The 15,882-nt window shown below is 37.7% G+C and overlaps 2 protein-coding genes across 3 annotated transcripts in view; both read right to left on the bottom strand.

The window, feature by feature from the left end:
* Positions 1–202: 202 nt before the first annotated feature.
* On the bottom strand, positions 203–2,020 carry timm21 (translocase of inner mitochondrial membrane 21). Its single transcript, XM_057323136.1, has 6 exons — positions 1,574–2,020; positions 1,339–1,401; positions 1,119–1,216; positions 942–1,015; positions 760–865; positions 203–642 (listed from the first exon to the last, which is right to left on the bottom strand). The coding sequence occupies exons 1-6, from the start codon at positions 1,863–1,865 to the stop codon at positions 544–546; spliced, it is 732 nt and encodes a 243-aa protein (XP_057179119.1). The 5' UTR covers positions 1,866–2,020; the 3' UTR covers positions 203–543.
* A 294-nt stretch (positions 2,021–2,314) lies between these two features.
* neto1l (neuropilin (NRP) and tolloid (TLL)-like 1, like) overlaps positions 2,315–15,882 on the bottom strand; it is a 75,910-nt gene continuing 62,342 nt past the window's right edge. The window contains exons 7-11 of one of the 2 annotated variants that reach the window (XM_057323298.1): positions 13,424–13,652; positions 9,447–9,560; positions 8,056–8,632; positions 6,875–6,949; positions 2,315–6,303 (exon numbers count right to left, since the gene is read on the bottom strand). In XM_057323298.1, the coding sequence (XP_057179281.1) occupies positions 6,889–6,949; positions 8,056–8,632; positions 9,447–9,560; positions 13,424–13,652 (981 nt within the window). In that variant the 3' untranslated portion in view covers positions 2,315–6,303; positions 6,875–6,888. The remainder of the gene's footprint in view (positions 6,304–6,874; positions 6,950–8,055; positions 8,633–9,446; positions 9,561–13,423; positions 13,653–15,882) is intronic. The other variant, XM_057323297.1, reaches the window with a different exon arrangement.

Below are 15,882 nucleotides of genomic sequence, written 5' to 3'. Positions count from 1 at the left end.
TAGAATATTTACATATTTTACAAGCAGTACTCAAATATTAATAAAACGCCGCCTACCGGGGCAAGAAGGAATTTCTTTTACCAAAAATATTTTTGAACAGTCTTTGTCAGTGGGGTACTTCCTTGTGGGGTAATTTCCAAATATAAAAACCAGTAACTTTGGATTCTGAATTTAGTTCACGTTTATTTCATTCATTTTGGGGCAATCTAAAGTATAAGAAAAAACAACACAGTCCATTTTTTCATTGATTTATTGTTGTGTATTCCATATTAATTTATTCCCAAATTAATTATATTCTCAAACTTCATTTTAAACGACAGATTCTATAATAAAACAGTCCAAACCATCTGCATGGTTAACACACTCAAAAACGTACAATTCAGGTTCTACACAGGTTAGTCTATACAATATTGTGATAATTAAACCAACAAAAGTCAAGCATGACAAATCTAAGCTTGATTAAACTGTGTAGTGACACACATTTTTATGTTAGTTTGAATGTCTGCCATTGAAATTTCCAATATGCATGTAACCTTGTTAACATTAATCGTATCTGTTGTCTTCAATGACGATTGTCCTCCTGGGATAGGTGTCTATATCTACAAAAATATACCGGAATTCATACTTTCCCGTCTCTGGATTCTGTCAGAAAAAGAAGCAGGTTGACAAGAATGATTTCCTGCAGACTACCTAACCATTTATACAATACAACACTTTTATGCGTTGTTTTTAAAGCATCCTTGAAATGTTATAATGTACCTCTTTTGATTCTGAATGAACAGTTCCCCGTAAACCCGGCTCGGATCCCTCAATGTAAAATTTCAGCCTCATGTGTTTGAGCCCATCCTTTATGTACTCAACATGACTAAAGGAAAAATCAAGAACAAGCATGAGGCACGTGTATAAAAGTCATTTGTATTCTGTGACATTGGATATTGTACCTGACTTGTTGTCTTCTGCCTCGTCGACTGGTCTCTCCAAAGCCTTTGACAGGCTCTCCGAAAGCTCCAATTACCTTTACGTTTCATAAAGAAAATGGTCATTTATAATTTTAACAACAGTATATCTGAGGTCCTGGCAGGCATGCTTGAGTTGATGATAAATCTTCATTTGCTAACCTCTGGGTGAGACCTACACTTCTCAAAAGCTTTTCCATAGACTTTGCTTGGACTTGATGAGGAAAATAGCTCCTGAAAGACCACATAGAGCAATCCACCTAACATAGACAGAGAATGTCTAACTTATTAGTTTATTATACATTTTATATTTGAATGATGTAACTATGATTTTTTCAGCAATAGCTGTTTTAATGTACCACATACATCTATTACACTTCACCTGTAACTCCGAGCCCAATAAGCACCACAATCAAATAGGTGAAGTCTTTGCCTGCCTTTTTGGCTGTAAAAAAAATAGACAACTAGCATAAGACATTACATATTTATTCACATTTAATTATGTGGTGTTCTAAGGTATAAACAGTGTACGCAGTTTTCAGAATTTGTTAATTAAATGGCAATAATTATTATATTTTGGCGTTCATTTGTTATTTCAGGTAATGTGCGTACTGTACCTTTCTGTGCTGCAGATAGACTTGGGGGTGTGTACGAACTTCTGGAAACTGACACATGGTCAGTACTCTTCTGTCTATCATCCTTACTGCAGAATTGAGCCCCGACATGAAGAAATCGAGGGTGACAAACTATCCACTGGGATCCAGGACATCGATTTGTTTGCGAAAGAGAGTTTTGTGTCTGTAAACCGTCTGATATCTGCTGTGGAAATCTGACATGCACGCGTTTTAATACGTCCCGCAAACTACGGGTCGACCTGCAGACTCTAAATACTAAACAGTTCATTATCATTACCTCAAAGTTAAAAAGACCTATTTAGACAGGTAATATAAACGTTTTGTCGTGTATTACCCTAAAACAACATGCTTTTAATGCTGACTTACAAAGATTGTCTTGTGATTTGTGATGTTGTACTAGCTAGCCTAGCAGTGGTTGTTGGCTTCACGTCGTCTTCGTTTTTCAAAATAAAAGTACCGATTACGTGAAGAATGTAAGTTTGAAAAAATCGTATAATCTATTGATAGTAGACTCTTTAACTTTAACGAAATACATAATGTGAGCTATTTGTTATTTTCTGACGTGCAAATAAATATATCTGCTCTCTTACAAAACACCTGTCACAACATCACACACCACAAATTCATTTTCTTTCTAATATACATTACGTACCACATCAAATATAATGTATGTTTTAGTTACACAGAAGGAAGTTTCAAGGCAGACAAACAAATTAAGTAGGTTTCACTTTATTTAAAACATTCTTTCCAGCATCAATCAAATGAATTGCTAACTAAATACTTTTTGTCATTGCGGTTTCTCACATCGGAAGTGTCAAGGAACCATTCAAACATGTTGTTCTCCACCTCTTTCTCATCAGTAAGAAACTACAAATTATCTAAATCCTGGGTATTTTTGATCTTTGAGTGTATGCATAGACAAGACCAACTGGTTTTCTTTGTGATTATGTCTTGTGTTTACACTTCTGAGATGCTAACCAGTCAAATCACAGGATCTCAGAACTAATCACAGTAAAATTACCCCAGGACTGGGGGGAACACAGACTACACCTTTCTATCAGTTGGTTCAAGGATCGCACCTTATGGTTTCAGAATATGTTAAAGTTGTTCAACTTTTTGCAAAGTACAAATTTTATGCACCTACTTAAGACATGACAATTTGTATTGAAAAATAATCTGAGCATTACAATATAACCCCGCGAGGTCAAATCAGAGGAAACAAAAACATGTCTGATTCAAAATCCACTGCATGAACAATGTACATCAGTTTGTATTAAGTTTCAGTCCAGTGTTTGATATAGTCCCCAAGAGCTTCACAGTTTCAGCTACTTATAGAATACAAGTTGGTGCCACAGTATTTCACCATCAAATTCACTAAAGATTGACAAAAACAACCACAATGCTGCACCCGTTCAAATCAAGTTTCCTCAAATTATTTGAGGCTGTTTCCATTAGATGGTCAAAGTTCCATATGTTGTCAATCTTAGGTGAGGTGTAAGGTATGATGTAACAGCCTGTAAAGAAATGAACATATTATCGGGTGAATTTAAAATCCACAACTGATTCCATCCAGATTAAATTAATTCACGACTCGCGAGATAAACAAAAATATGAATATCACACTAGTAATGGTTTTGGGGTTTTTTAAATAGCATATAATATAACTTTATGCATTAATTTTACTTTTCAAAATTACAATTTATAAACACAACATCAGGAACCCATAAAGACATTGGGCCTCATTCATGAAACATTCGTAAAATGTGTAGATTTCGAGCAATTTGCACGTAAAACGGACCTTCCAGAAAACTTTCTTCCGGATTCACAAATACTTTGTAAACTACAGATTTGATAGTGAAATGTGTGTATGTTAATGAGTTCCAATCACTCGTAAACAGGGCGCACATGCGCGCTCATTCATAATTGGCATAAACTCTGCCGCCCTCTGCACTACATCTACGCAAATTACGTATCTAGGAATGCTGGAATCCTCTGGACTTCTTTCTCTGGTTTGGCAACATTATTGCATAAATGCATAATAGGCTATATGCTTACCAATAAATGTATCAATTAAACTGTGTCCACCAAAGCGTTTTTAGCCAGCTGGTGCTCTTCTAAAAATGACCAGCTGGTGGCGCTTGAGAGCGCTTTGGAAGCACAGTGCGTTTTTCTGGAGACGCGTTGGTTAATGTGATTTGGAATATCCATGACAGTTACATGTTACTATAGTGTCCGTTATAGACCGTTATAAAAATGTAGTAACCAGCAATATTAAAGGGGTCATATGACAGGGCTAAAACTAATATTATCTTTGTTTTAGATGTAATGCAATGTGTATACACTATTTAAGGTTCAAAAAGCTGTATTTTCCAAATACCGTGCATGTTTGTATCTACTCTTTGACCCGCCTCTCTGAAACGCTCGGATTTTTTACAAAGCTCATCGCTCTGAAAAGCGAGGTGTGCTATGATTGGCCAGTTAACCAGTGCGTAGTGATTGGTCGAATACTGCAAGCGTGTGACGGAAATGTGACGCCTCTTACCATATTTGGAACATCATGTTCCAAAGCAATTGTACTGACAGGTACGCCCACCTTACTTATACATTTGGGCGGTCTTTGTCAAATCATACCACAAACTGACGTAGATTTGTGGGGGTGTGGTTACACGAGACGTTTCAGGCAGGTCTGGGTGAGCATTCGCTTTAAGATAGAATGCATCTTTTGTTCCGACACTTTCATTTTTGCAATTTTACGTGTCTAATACATGCATGGGCAACTTATAACACACCAAAGACACAGAAAACACATATTCGCGCCATATGACCCCTTTAACTTCTCCATTGTTGTGAATGATGGTTGGTTAATGTAGTGTTTGTCCCACCTCTCCTCCACTGTGGTTGGACAGCTGTGCAAAAAAGGACAGTAACGAGCTTTGCGTTTTACCCAAAGTTAAAGAGTAAAAAATTAAAAAATACAGGGCAAAAGAACTCGTGAAATATCATTATGATACATAGTGCCTCAAAATGCAGTGTCATCAGTTTGTCTAAAAGAATACAGAATATTTTAATATTTTACGCACCATGCACACGTGGTAGGGAGTAGGTGTAAATTTCTTTCATACCAACTAACATTTTGAAAATACGAACATTGTCATGAATCAGAAAACGATTTACACAAAAAATCTTCTGCCCGTGTTTCATGAATGAGGCCCATTATGTGGAAGCAAATCTTTAAACCTTCCACTTCAGCTGACATTTTTATGTCATAATGCAAATAAATAGCATTTATTTTAACATGTTTATAAAGCTTTAGGCCTACTTAAAAAGTAATGACAACGGAGACAGAATACATGATGAAGACATCAACTTTTAGAAACTATTATTTTTAAATAAATGTTGAAATACTTTTTAAAAACCATAATACTCAGAAACTGTTAACTCTGCCCCCTTCTTAAATTCATTTGAAATTTGATGAATAAACTTGGTATTTGGGAATTGGCTCTATTTGTGTATGAATCAATTTTATTGATTTACCTGTTGTGACAAAAGCTTTAAAGAAAATAAAACAGAAATGTAACTCAAAAATCAAAACTTGAGAAAAAAAGTGAAAGCCTCTGTATTATTGGTGTCAGCATTCTAAAAAAATATTTAGCAACTATAATGTTCTTGCCCTCTATTGGACTCCTTAAATAATTTCCTCTGTGATGACAAAAGCAAAGTCTCCGGCCTCTAGCACATTTTTGTAATGGACACAGATAAAACTACATTATTTATTTGTAATATTTGCATGTTAATAACAATACTACGCAAAAGCATAAAATGTAAACTTTACAACGTTTATCATTTTAAAGTCATTATAATTCATAATAATACTTAATTGTTTTTGACAAAGCATAAATTCTGATTTGGTGTTGGTAGTTCAGCTATTGAACAAGTAATCTACAAAAGTTTACCATACAAAGTTTGTGTGCTACTAAAATGTAGCAAATGTTAACCTATTGTCATCATGATTTTTCTAAACAACAGCAACTAATGGTTTGTTGCTAAATAATTTGGGTAAAGCAAAAAATCCATAACTTTTAATTTAATTTAATCATAGATGTTATATTATAGATTTTGTTTTGATTTTCACATGCAGTTAGTATTGCAATAAACTATATAGGGGAGGGAAGGGGCTAAAGGTCATTCCTTTTGTTATAATTTTTCTACAATAAATTATTCTTGGGTTGCTGTACCTACGTGTCCCTTTGCTCATTAAAAGAATAAAAAACATGCATCAAATTCTTAACATGAAAGTGTTTGTAGACAAAAATATGGGAAGAAGGTGTAATTCACAAATATGCAGTGTCTTCATTGAAAGTAAGACAACTTCGGTAGCAAAATATGAAATTAAAAGCGTGCAGTACAACAATAAATAGTAATTCACATTTAGTCACATAAAATGAAACCACCACACATTTTCACAAACCTTCATGTTATGTTCTGCAATCCTAAATAAGTAATTTAAAAAAGGCAATGATCCTGAATTAGGTGTACGTTTTAGCACAGTCACTTTCATTGTTACTATCCATGTCCATCTGTAGGTGGTTTTGACAAATTTGCCATTAACATGTCCGTATTTTATCATTGCTGGTGTTTATCTCCGGTCCACATTTTCATATTTCATTGAAGCCCGTTCGTACTGATCCAGGATTGCACTATTTTCAAGAAGTCTACATGATGGAGACAACGCATGATGAATGATGAGAAACACAGCATTGCACATTACACAATACAATACAACACACACAATCATTTGCTACACACAAACACAACAAAGCCAGCGTATTACCACTAATACATATGTTGCTTTGTGCATATTGTAAAGACAATGAGCTGTTAAGTTATAAAAGTATATTAAAACATATCACTGTATAGTTAAAATACATTTTAGTTAAACTTGAAAGTGTCTCAAAGTGTTAAAATGTCGAATTTGTTTCTTTCTCCATTTATAAATGTCAAGTTTGTTAAGTTTGATATGTCAAGCATACACTGACCAATTCATTCCATGCAAAAAATCACAAAAATAAATTGAAAAAGCAAAAATGACAAGCAACATAAAGAAGGACTCGACTAATAAGCAAGATGGTCACATATCTTCATGATGACCATCTCAATGGCAATGATGAAGGACAGAACCCAACATGAATAGAAAACAAACAATACAAGAAAGAACACTGCCACTGACTCACAGTTACAACACAATATGTAAACAAATATATTGAGGTCTTAAAGAGTTCTTACCTTCAGATTGTCCCTTACACCCTAGTTGTGTTGTACTCAGATTCATGTTTGTTAAGAGACCCAATGAGGCAGAACCTGGAATGTCATTGCTTGTATGTTTAACATCACATTACTCATTACATAATGAATTACAGCAATTTGTGTTTTGTCTACAACTATTGAATACCGTCACTGGCGAACAATAAAACATGAGAATTTATGTCTGTTTTTCCTTTAACTACTCAAAATTAAGATACTTAAAATGAGTTTAGATACGGAGTCTAAACTGTTTCCAAAATCCTACCAAACTGAGAAACACGCCCCGTTTAGCATTTTTTCAGTGTATTTTTTTTTCTTAAACAAAAAAATTTCCTCACAATTGGACGTTTGCATATTATTTTAGTGCTACAGTATTTGTGTATTAACGGGATAGTTCATCTAGAAATGATTCAAAAATCATTTACTCACCCTCATGAGTAAACCTGGATGACTTTCTTTCTTCTGAAGAACACAAAAGAAGATTGAAGAATGTTGGTAACTGAACAATGGCGGTACCCTTTAACATCTATTGTACATAGATGTGACATACAGACACAAAAACAATGCAAGTCAGTGGGTACCGCCTTTCTTCTGTTTCCAACAATATTCAAACTATCTTGTTCTATAAAATAAAATATTATATTTTGTCTGAAGCGGAAGAAAGAAAGTCATGCAGGTTTGAAATGACAAGATGGTGAGTAAATGATGACAGACTATTCATTTTTGGTTGAACTATCTCTTTAAGTGCTAATAATATCATGTCAAAAACATTTTTTTTTTGTTCATTTTAAACATATTATTCTCATGTAAGAGATCTTTATTTATCTCATAGTTCCATCAAACTTCATATAGATCACCATACAGCATGGTTGTAGCTCAACATTAATATATAGATGTGTCTGTGGCCGTAAACATTCAGCAGACAAATTCCTAAAGCTCAGAACTTCTCTAAACCAACTTAACTCTGACCCTGATGCTTGTCTGCCAAATGCGAAGAACACAGGAAAAAAGAATGGAAGAATACAACTAAAACAAATCAACGAGGAGCTGAGGAGAGAAGCTAAAAATAAAAAGACGGGGGGGGGGGTGTAAGCAGTTCCAGAAATATTAAAATTAATTCTTAAAATGTTTATTCTTCTTAAAAAAAATCTATAAATACTAACCGCTGCACTGCTTTCTCATGTCTGGAGAGCCTGTGGCTGGTTGTAGGAACCTCCTCCAGCTCATCATCCAGGTCACAAGCATCTGTGGCTTCTTGTGAGTAGGTGTGTCTCATCACCAGAATGTTCCTGCGGTTGGTCTGAGGAGGAAGCGGCTGCACCGGTTGCGGCGGAAGGTCCGTCAGTATGGCCGCCGCCGCCTCGCGGGCACTGAGGTTTCCGCGGCTGCCCTTTAAGCTGGGTACCTGCGAAGAACCACAGTGGTGCTCGTGCACGCAGCGTGAGGAAGCGCGCCGGAGCTTGTGGTAGCTCTCGAAGTCCTCGGCCAGCTCGACCAGATCCGCGGAGGTGGCCGCTGTGCTACGGAGGGTGCACAGTTCGTAATGAGGCGGCTCCTGGAACACCTCTTGGAACATGGTGGGGTCGAAGTCCTCGCGCCTCAGGATGTACTTCTTCCGCGGCTGCTTGATCTGAACGATGACCGATACCACCAGTAGGATCAGCACGATGCAGCATGTTACACCAATAATGGTGCTGTTTGTGTTGTTGAGGTTGTCCAGGATGTTAGCTTTCCGCTTTTCTGCAAGAAACAAACATGAAGGGTGATAAATTACTCCAGGCACGTTGTGTCATTTTAAGTTAGCTTCTGTTGAAAGTGTTGTTTTACAGAGACTACAAACAGCACACAGAATCAGTAAATCTTTCTAATGGGAGATGTTTGACATTTATGTACCACAGTGAGCGTATAACATCTCTTTGTTTCAAGGCAGTAGAGTGTTTACTTTCAGTGGTGCATCCAAAATATGGCATTTCATACCAAATGAGGATGGATTTGAAAATTGAGCGGTGTCTCTTTAAAAGGACAGTTCACCCCAAACTATTTAAAAAAAACATAATTTACTCACCCTCTTGTCATTTTAAACCCGTATAACTTTCTTTCTTCTGAAAAACACAAAGGAAGATATTTTGAAGAATCCAAACAGCGATGGTACCCATTGACTTGCATTGCTTTTGTGATTATATTACAATAGAAGTAAATGGGTACCGCCGTCGTTCGGTTACCAACATTCTTCAAAATATCTTCTTTTGTGTTCTGCAGAAGAAAGAAAGTCATATATCTTTGAAATGACAAGAGGGTGACTAAAAAATGACAGAATTTTCATTTTTGGGTGAACTATATTTTTTACAACTGTGGGTTTGTAATGTGAAAACAATACCGTATTTCACAGCTTGGGCTAAGAACCAATAGGATTTTTTTTAACCATCTATCACGCATTGAGACCATTTTTCAGATCTCCCAAAGTACCAAACCTCAAACCTCAATCTTCAGAATAACAAAGGCACATAGACCACAAAAATTTGCCCGGGAGGTGCCAACTAACAATACGACTGACCTTTGCAGTGGTTCTCGTCCCAGGGGTACACACAGTTTTGGATTCCATTGCACACCAGTGTGTTATTGATACACATGTTACTGTGGCAGAAGAAGGTATTTGCCTCGCAGGGAGCTGAGAGGAAAAATGGATAATGCTTGTTAAATTACACTTCATTCTTGTTGCTAATAAGACAATGTCTATAATCTTACCCTCTGAACACAATTCATCAAATGAATCATACCGCATGTCTGTCTGACTGTGTCTGTGCATCAATACAGTTCAAATTTAGAAACTCATTACTCAAACCAACCAAATCAAGTTCTGTTGCCTTCTGCTGGGCATGAATTTTAATCCGGCTCCTCAAATATGCATGAAAACAAGTCTGTGTCTGTAGGAGTTGTACAGCTATTTTGTAATACGCATCACTATTAATATTTATCTGCCGTTGCCCCTGAAGTCCAGACAGTTCTTATTCATACAGTATATAGTGACTTAATTAATATGATTAAAATTTACCACTACATTTAAGATTAATTTTAGGTCGCGTTTGTCCTAATGGCGAAGATAGCATGATGACAATGAACGCAGATACAAACCGCAAGTAGTTTAAGAATTCCACAACTGCTAATATCCTTCAAAAGATCAAAGAAGATTGATTTAATATTGGTGTCGTACATAAAAAATGCATAAGGTCCCCGTTTGAAACTGAAAAATGTATCATAGCTGAAATCATGAAAAATGAGAGATGTGAAAATATGCATAAAAGATCTGGTGAATTACAGCGTGAGGCTCAATTAAAGCCAAGGTGACTTTTAAAGAGGGCGGAGCTTCTGTATCAATCGCCTCACATATATAAATAGCACACATGCCCATCCACGTGTTGCCAATTCCCACATACCTCGCGTCGCGTCACGTCATGTCACTACAACTTTTTGTTACTTACTGTATTTTATGGTCGGCAGAGGACACAGTTCACCGCGTTCGTACTAAAATAAGAACATTTCTAAAATAACACAGAGTCAAGGTTGCAATGATGTACCTTGTAGAATTATTAATGACCGTACTCCCGAGCTGTTCCCAGGTGAGAAATAACAACGCAAATTAGGATGAATCATCACTAGTCTGGACATCTCACAACTCTTTACATGCGGATACAGTTCTCCGTTTCACCATAAAGTGGCGCTGCAGAACTGTACTTCTGACCAGCTCGCCAAATCCTCTGCTCTATCCTCTAGAGAAATTAATTTCAGTGATCTTATAATAAAAGTGTCCTTTTGCTTAGTGCTCAACGTTCCCTCACCACCCCATTGCATAAATCAACTCTGACAAATTATTCCACTCACCGATGTGGACAGGTCTTCAGTTAAAGCTCCGCTAAGGGTTGATAGACCTGCCACGACTCAATTTGTTGAATTACTAATATACGTTAGAATGCAGAAGATATGATAGTGGTGTGAAAATGCGTTTTTTGACACGATTTGTGAATGAGCATTCGGAATCAGTTATTCTCGCTTTCTTAACATTATAATGTGCTTTTGTAGTAGATCAGATGTAGACTGTGTTTAATTTTTTAACAGGTATGTTGGGTAAGACTTTCTCTGTGGATGGAGGTATCCCCCTTTAGCTGCTGAGTCTAGCAAATCAGAGAGAGAGAGAGAGAGAGAGAGGGAGAGAGAGCATAAGTAAGTGTCTGAACAAGTTATGCAGGGGTGTTACCCGGGCAACCGCACATCCTGTGTTCATTCACTGGATAGGGCTGCACAAAGGACACTGGGCTCATACAGAAATCCACCTATCGCTATTCACGAAGACTGACGCAGACGCGCAGCTGCCTCTTTCTATCTCAGAAAGAGCATTATATGCTTTCTTTACCCTCAAGGCCTTCGGCACCAAACCACCAACTCGTTCCCTGAACCATTCTTCACCTGCGTGCTTCAGGACATCCGCCTCCCTCTTCAAATGCTGGCAAGTATGTCGATTAAAGTCACAAAATCAATTAGAGAAAGTGAAGGCTGTGTTGCTACGCTGTATTCTACACTCTACCTACCTATATTGTGAATCAATATCATTAAAATGAATTCAGGAAGGGTCAGCCGAAAGGTTGCCCATTAAACTGTTATTCACTACAAACACAAGTTGTTTAGTTAATTATGCTTCTCCATTGCAGCTCTTAAAAGTGTAGTACCACCCTGCGCATTCTGGGAAATTCTGCAACCGTTGACAATGGCACAGCCCCAGAAATAACTTCCAGAGAAGTTCAATTACTACTGAACGGATTGAGACATAAACTCAGTCTCGCTTATGTGGCCACAAGCTAGCGTCTGCAGTTTTAGCCAGGCGCAGTAAAGATGGTGGTGCCTCTTATTGCCGTTTCCTTTTAATGTTTTACCCATCAGTGTCTGGAGGGGCGTGATCGGGTTGGCATCCTTTATGCGGGCCATTGGGACAAGACACAAGAACATCAGTGGGACCAATACGGAGGATGGTGTTTGATGCCTGCGGCGTGCAGTAATGATGAGTGTGCTACATGCCAAACATTAAACCCCTACTTTATCACCCTGTCCCTCCTTCCTCTCTCTCAGCATCTCCTTCATCAGCCAAACACTCAATCTTCATCATTCCTTTCTTGTTCCTTGTTCGCCACAATTCCTGAATATCTTTCTTTCTTTGTTTGCTCTCTCTGTCTTTTTCTCTCTCTCTTGCGTGCTTCCCATTAAGCTTTACAGTGACTTGTCTGCATCTGATGCTGTGAACCCCAACTGTGGTGGATCACGAATCAAAGAAGCCCAGGAGGCGGGGCCCTGCTGTAGCCCACCATGCTTCCAAGAAACAGCTCCATCACTGCAGAAACAGCTTAAATGAATAATCCTGTAATATTGTGCATCAATGGTCCCCTCCCCCTTAAGCCCTTCTTCTTCTTTTTATTTAGGTATTTAGCTGGGGAACAGGAAAGCAAGAGAATTTTAGATTCAACATGGGAATGAACACGACATGGGAATGAGCATTTTATACGGCTTCAGTGTGTTGCTTTTAAATAACACTCTGGCAAGTCAAGAGCCAGTAAGAGTCGTAGTTTTATGTGGCTCATTTTGGGAGAGAATTTATTACACCCTGATGTCCCTTATGTACTGGTGGTCTTGTACACTGACCACCGGCTGATGATGTTTACAAGATATTATGTCATTGAGTAAGGTTTGCGGTGCGTTTCTGACTCAAATCATTGGTAGAACAGGACCGGCTAAATACGTGGCTTGTATTTCTTTAATAGACCTACGGATGAGTTACTTTTATGTCCCAAGCACTGCTCGATTAAGCGTTCTATCAGGTGCGTACGTGTAAATGAAAATGAGAGCGGGAGAGTGTGTTTTGTAAGTGTGCATTCATAAAAGAGATGAGAGAAGTGTTAGATGTCAGTGTGTCAGTGTTTGTGCAAACATGCGTACACGATTGCAAGAACTGTGTCAAGAAATATCAGGTTCATGTTTGGAGATGGCGATAGAGATGACGCTATGGATAGCAGCTTTAAAACAAATAAAGCCAATTATAATTATACATTATGGTAGTATGTCTATGTTACTGTAATCATAATAATAACATCACAATGCACAAAATACTAATGGTCCTAATAAAAACTCAATTCTACTTTCAATTTTTGTGAAATGTACCCAAATAGTATGAATTTACTGTAATACACTGAGGCACACAGTCCCTGTTAAAAAACAGCATATGCTGGTTAGGTGTGTTTTTAAACATGGCGGCTGGTTTGAGCTGGTTTAAGTTGGTCTTTAGTTGGCCATGAGCTGGTTTAACCTGGTCCTGAACTGGTTACGAGCTGGTCCAGAGCAGAGGCTAGTTGCTTAGGACCAGCACATGACCAGCTTACAACCAGCTCAGGACCAGCTTAAACCAGCTGCCATGCTTCAAAACACACCTAACCAGCATATACTTTTTCAACAGGGGTATGAGCTAGAAGAGTGCGTGTTCATATCTCTTACGCTCTTGGAAGGTAGTGAAGAGTATACGGAAGTGACTCTTGCGGCTGCCCTCGTCGGCCCACATGCGGACCACGCCCAGCGCGGTCACCAGCATGATGTCATTGGCCACTGTGCTGCAGAACTTATTCCTCAGGTCTTCCACCGAGCTGCTGCCATCATACACCGCCACAAAATTACGCTTGCACTCATTGGAGTTCTGCATCTCGTAGTCTAAGAAACGCAGGTAGATCTGAAAGAGAGAAAAACACAGGCTGTTACACTCATTGAAATTGGCTGGGATCTCGATCTCTGCACAGGAAGGGGCCATTATTCCAAATAATCTTTATTTTCTTTCAGCAGGTTTCATCTCATGTCATCGGTCAAATAATTGATATCTAGATTACCTCAAACTGTGTTTAGCGACAGATATTGGACTCTGAAGTCAGAAAGGCCAGACTGACACATCAACACCACAAAAGGAGTGATGATTGAAGAGTGTTGATCAAAGAGTAAAGGTTGAAAGGCACGATGCTCAAAAAGACTAAAGATTAAAAGAAGTGTTGATCGTGAAGAGTAATGATTAAAAGTGATTGTTGAAAACAGTTTTAAAAATTATTAAAGGTGTGTGTCCCTTTAAATACAAATAAGATGTTAGTCTCCTCACACAGGGCTGTGTGAGCCAGTACTTCCAGTTGACAAAACTAGAAACAAGGGTCACGTAAAGTGATTGACAAACACTGTGTCTCATTATTTAACACCAAACGCATTGTTTTCTACGAGCGAACGGACTATGACAAACGCGTCACGTGTTAATAAAAACTGAACACACAGGTTTCTATGAGGGAACAAACAAACGCGTTGTGATAGATATGGCCAGAGAATGAAACACGGGGACAACAAGATTTGCAAAAGTGCCAACAATTTAATCATGGTAAGCTCAGGGTCAAACAATTTCCATGATAAACTGAGCCAAACAATAAAAAAGAATCATAACAGTAATAAAAAATCTAAAACTTAACAAAATCTAGATACAGACTTGAACCCCAGCACACTACATGACCGCCACCCACACACTAACCCAAGGACACTTATATACTGTTGAGCCAGCACCAATAAATAAGCATAGTGAAACACAATAAACATATAATGGCCATTACGCAAAAACAGCACAGAAAAACCCACAAATACTCATGTACTACTTATTTTAAACACAATATTTAAATCCATACTACCACCAATAAATCCCAAACTATGCATAATTAAGAAAAGGAAAACAGAACACTGTGAACATCCCCCATGACAGGAACAATAATGGAGCTGGCTGCTTCTTCGGCTGGAACGATAAATATGGTAGCGGTTTCCGTCCGGACCTCTTTTAGCAACGAGTCACTTCTGCACCTCGCATCAACACAAACACAAACGGTAAGAAAAACTGTATTAAACAATACGTTAAAGGAACAATACTGGGTTTTTAGGAGGATCTATTGACAGAAATGCAATATAATATACAAAACTATTTCTTCAGAGGTGTATAAAGACCTTGTGTAATGAAACATAATCAATGTGTTGTGTCTTTTGTAACTTATAGAAATCAACAACTAATTAAAAACGGAATTGCAGAAGATAAAAATAAACTTAACTTTTAACTGGGTGAAGGTTCCATCCGTCACACGCATTGCGTGTTTAAAAAACATACGCGTTGTTTTCTGTAAGTGAAAGTACACAAGACAAATGTGTCGCCTCTTTAAAAATCATACATTACACATTACTTTCTGTAAGTGAAAGTACACAGGACAAACATGTTGCTTCTTTAAAAACTCAACACATTGTTTTCACTCCGGGTTGAAGTGATATTAGCACTTACTGCTCTCTTGTCTCCTGTGAGGCTTGGACATTTAAATAGCGTTCTGTGCTGGTATATGCAGCCAACAACAGAACTTTGAAATTTTTTCCATGGCATTAGAACTGATACACGTATGTTGCTTGTGAAAACAACAATTGACGGCAGCACCATCGGTGGAAACGTGCAGATTAAGATCCCCTTCCTACATCAGAAAGGGAGCGAAATCTGATCGGCTCATTTTCTCACATCATGCTTGCAGAGATAAGGTAGGCTCACCAAAACAAAGTTACTGGGTTGTCCTTTTTTACGATTTCTGGGTTGGTATATGCACCAGGGACCCCAATACAGCACTTAAACATGGAAAAAGTCAGATTCTTGTGAAATGTCAAAGAGTGATGATTTAAAGGAGTGATGATCAAAAACAGTGATAATCAAAATTTAAAGGAGAGATAATAAAAAGTGATTATTGAAAAGAAGTGATAAATAAAAGGAGTGATGATTTAAAGGAGAGATGTTAAAAAGAGTGATAATTGAAAGGAGTTATAATCACAAAGGAGTGGTAATTAAAAAGAGTGATGATTGAAAGGAGAGATCATCAAAAAGAGTGATGATTGAAAGGGGTGATAATCAAAAAGAG

Source organism: Triplophysa rosa, linkage group LG23, assembly GCF_024868665.1.
Source record: "Triplophysa rosa linkage group LG23, Trosa_1v2, whole genome shotgun sequence".
In the NCBI taxonomy this organism is placed as follows: Eukaryota; Metazoa; Chordata; class Actinopteri; order Cypriniformes; family Nemacheilidae; genus Triplophysa; species Triplophysa rosa.
This window is presented reverse-complemented; position numbering and strand designations above follow the sequence as displayed.

What these genes read in the sequence shown, in the direction of transcription:
- timm21 (XM_057323136.1), bottom strand. Translation starts at nt 1,865, where the DNA reads ATGATAATGAACTGTTTAGTATTTAGAGTCTGCAGGTCGACCCGTAGT. An exon ending in AGTGTAGGTCTCACCCAGAG is followed by an intron (nt 1,016 to 1,118) that starts GTTAGCAAATGA and finishes TGAAACGTAAAG; the next exon opens with GTAATTGGAGCTTTCGGAGA. An exon ending in TTCATTCAGAATCAAAAGAG is followed by an intron (nt 643 to 759) that starts GTACATTATAAC and finishes TTTTTCTGACAG; the next exon opens with AATCCAGAGACGGGAAAGTA.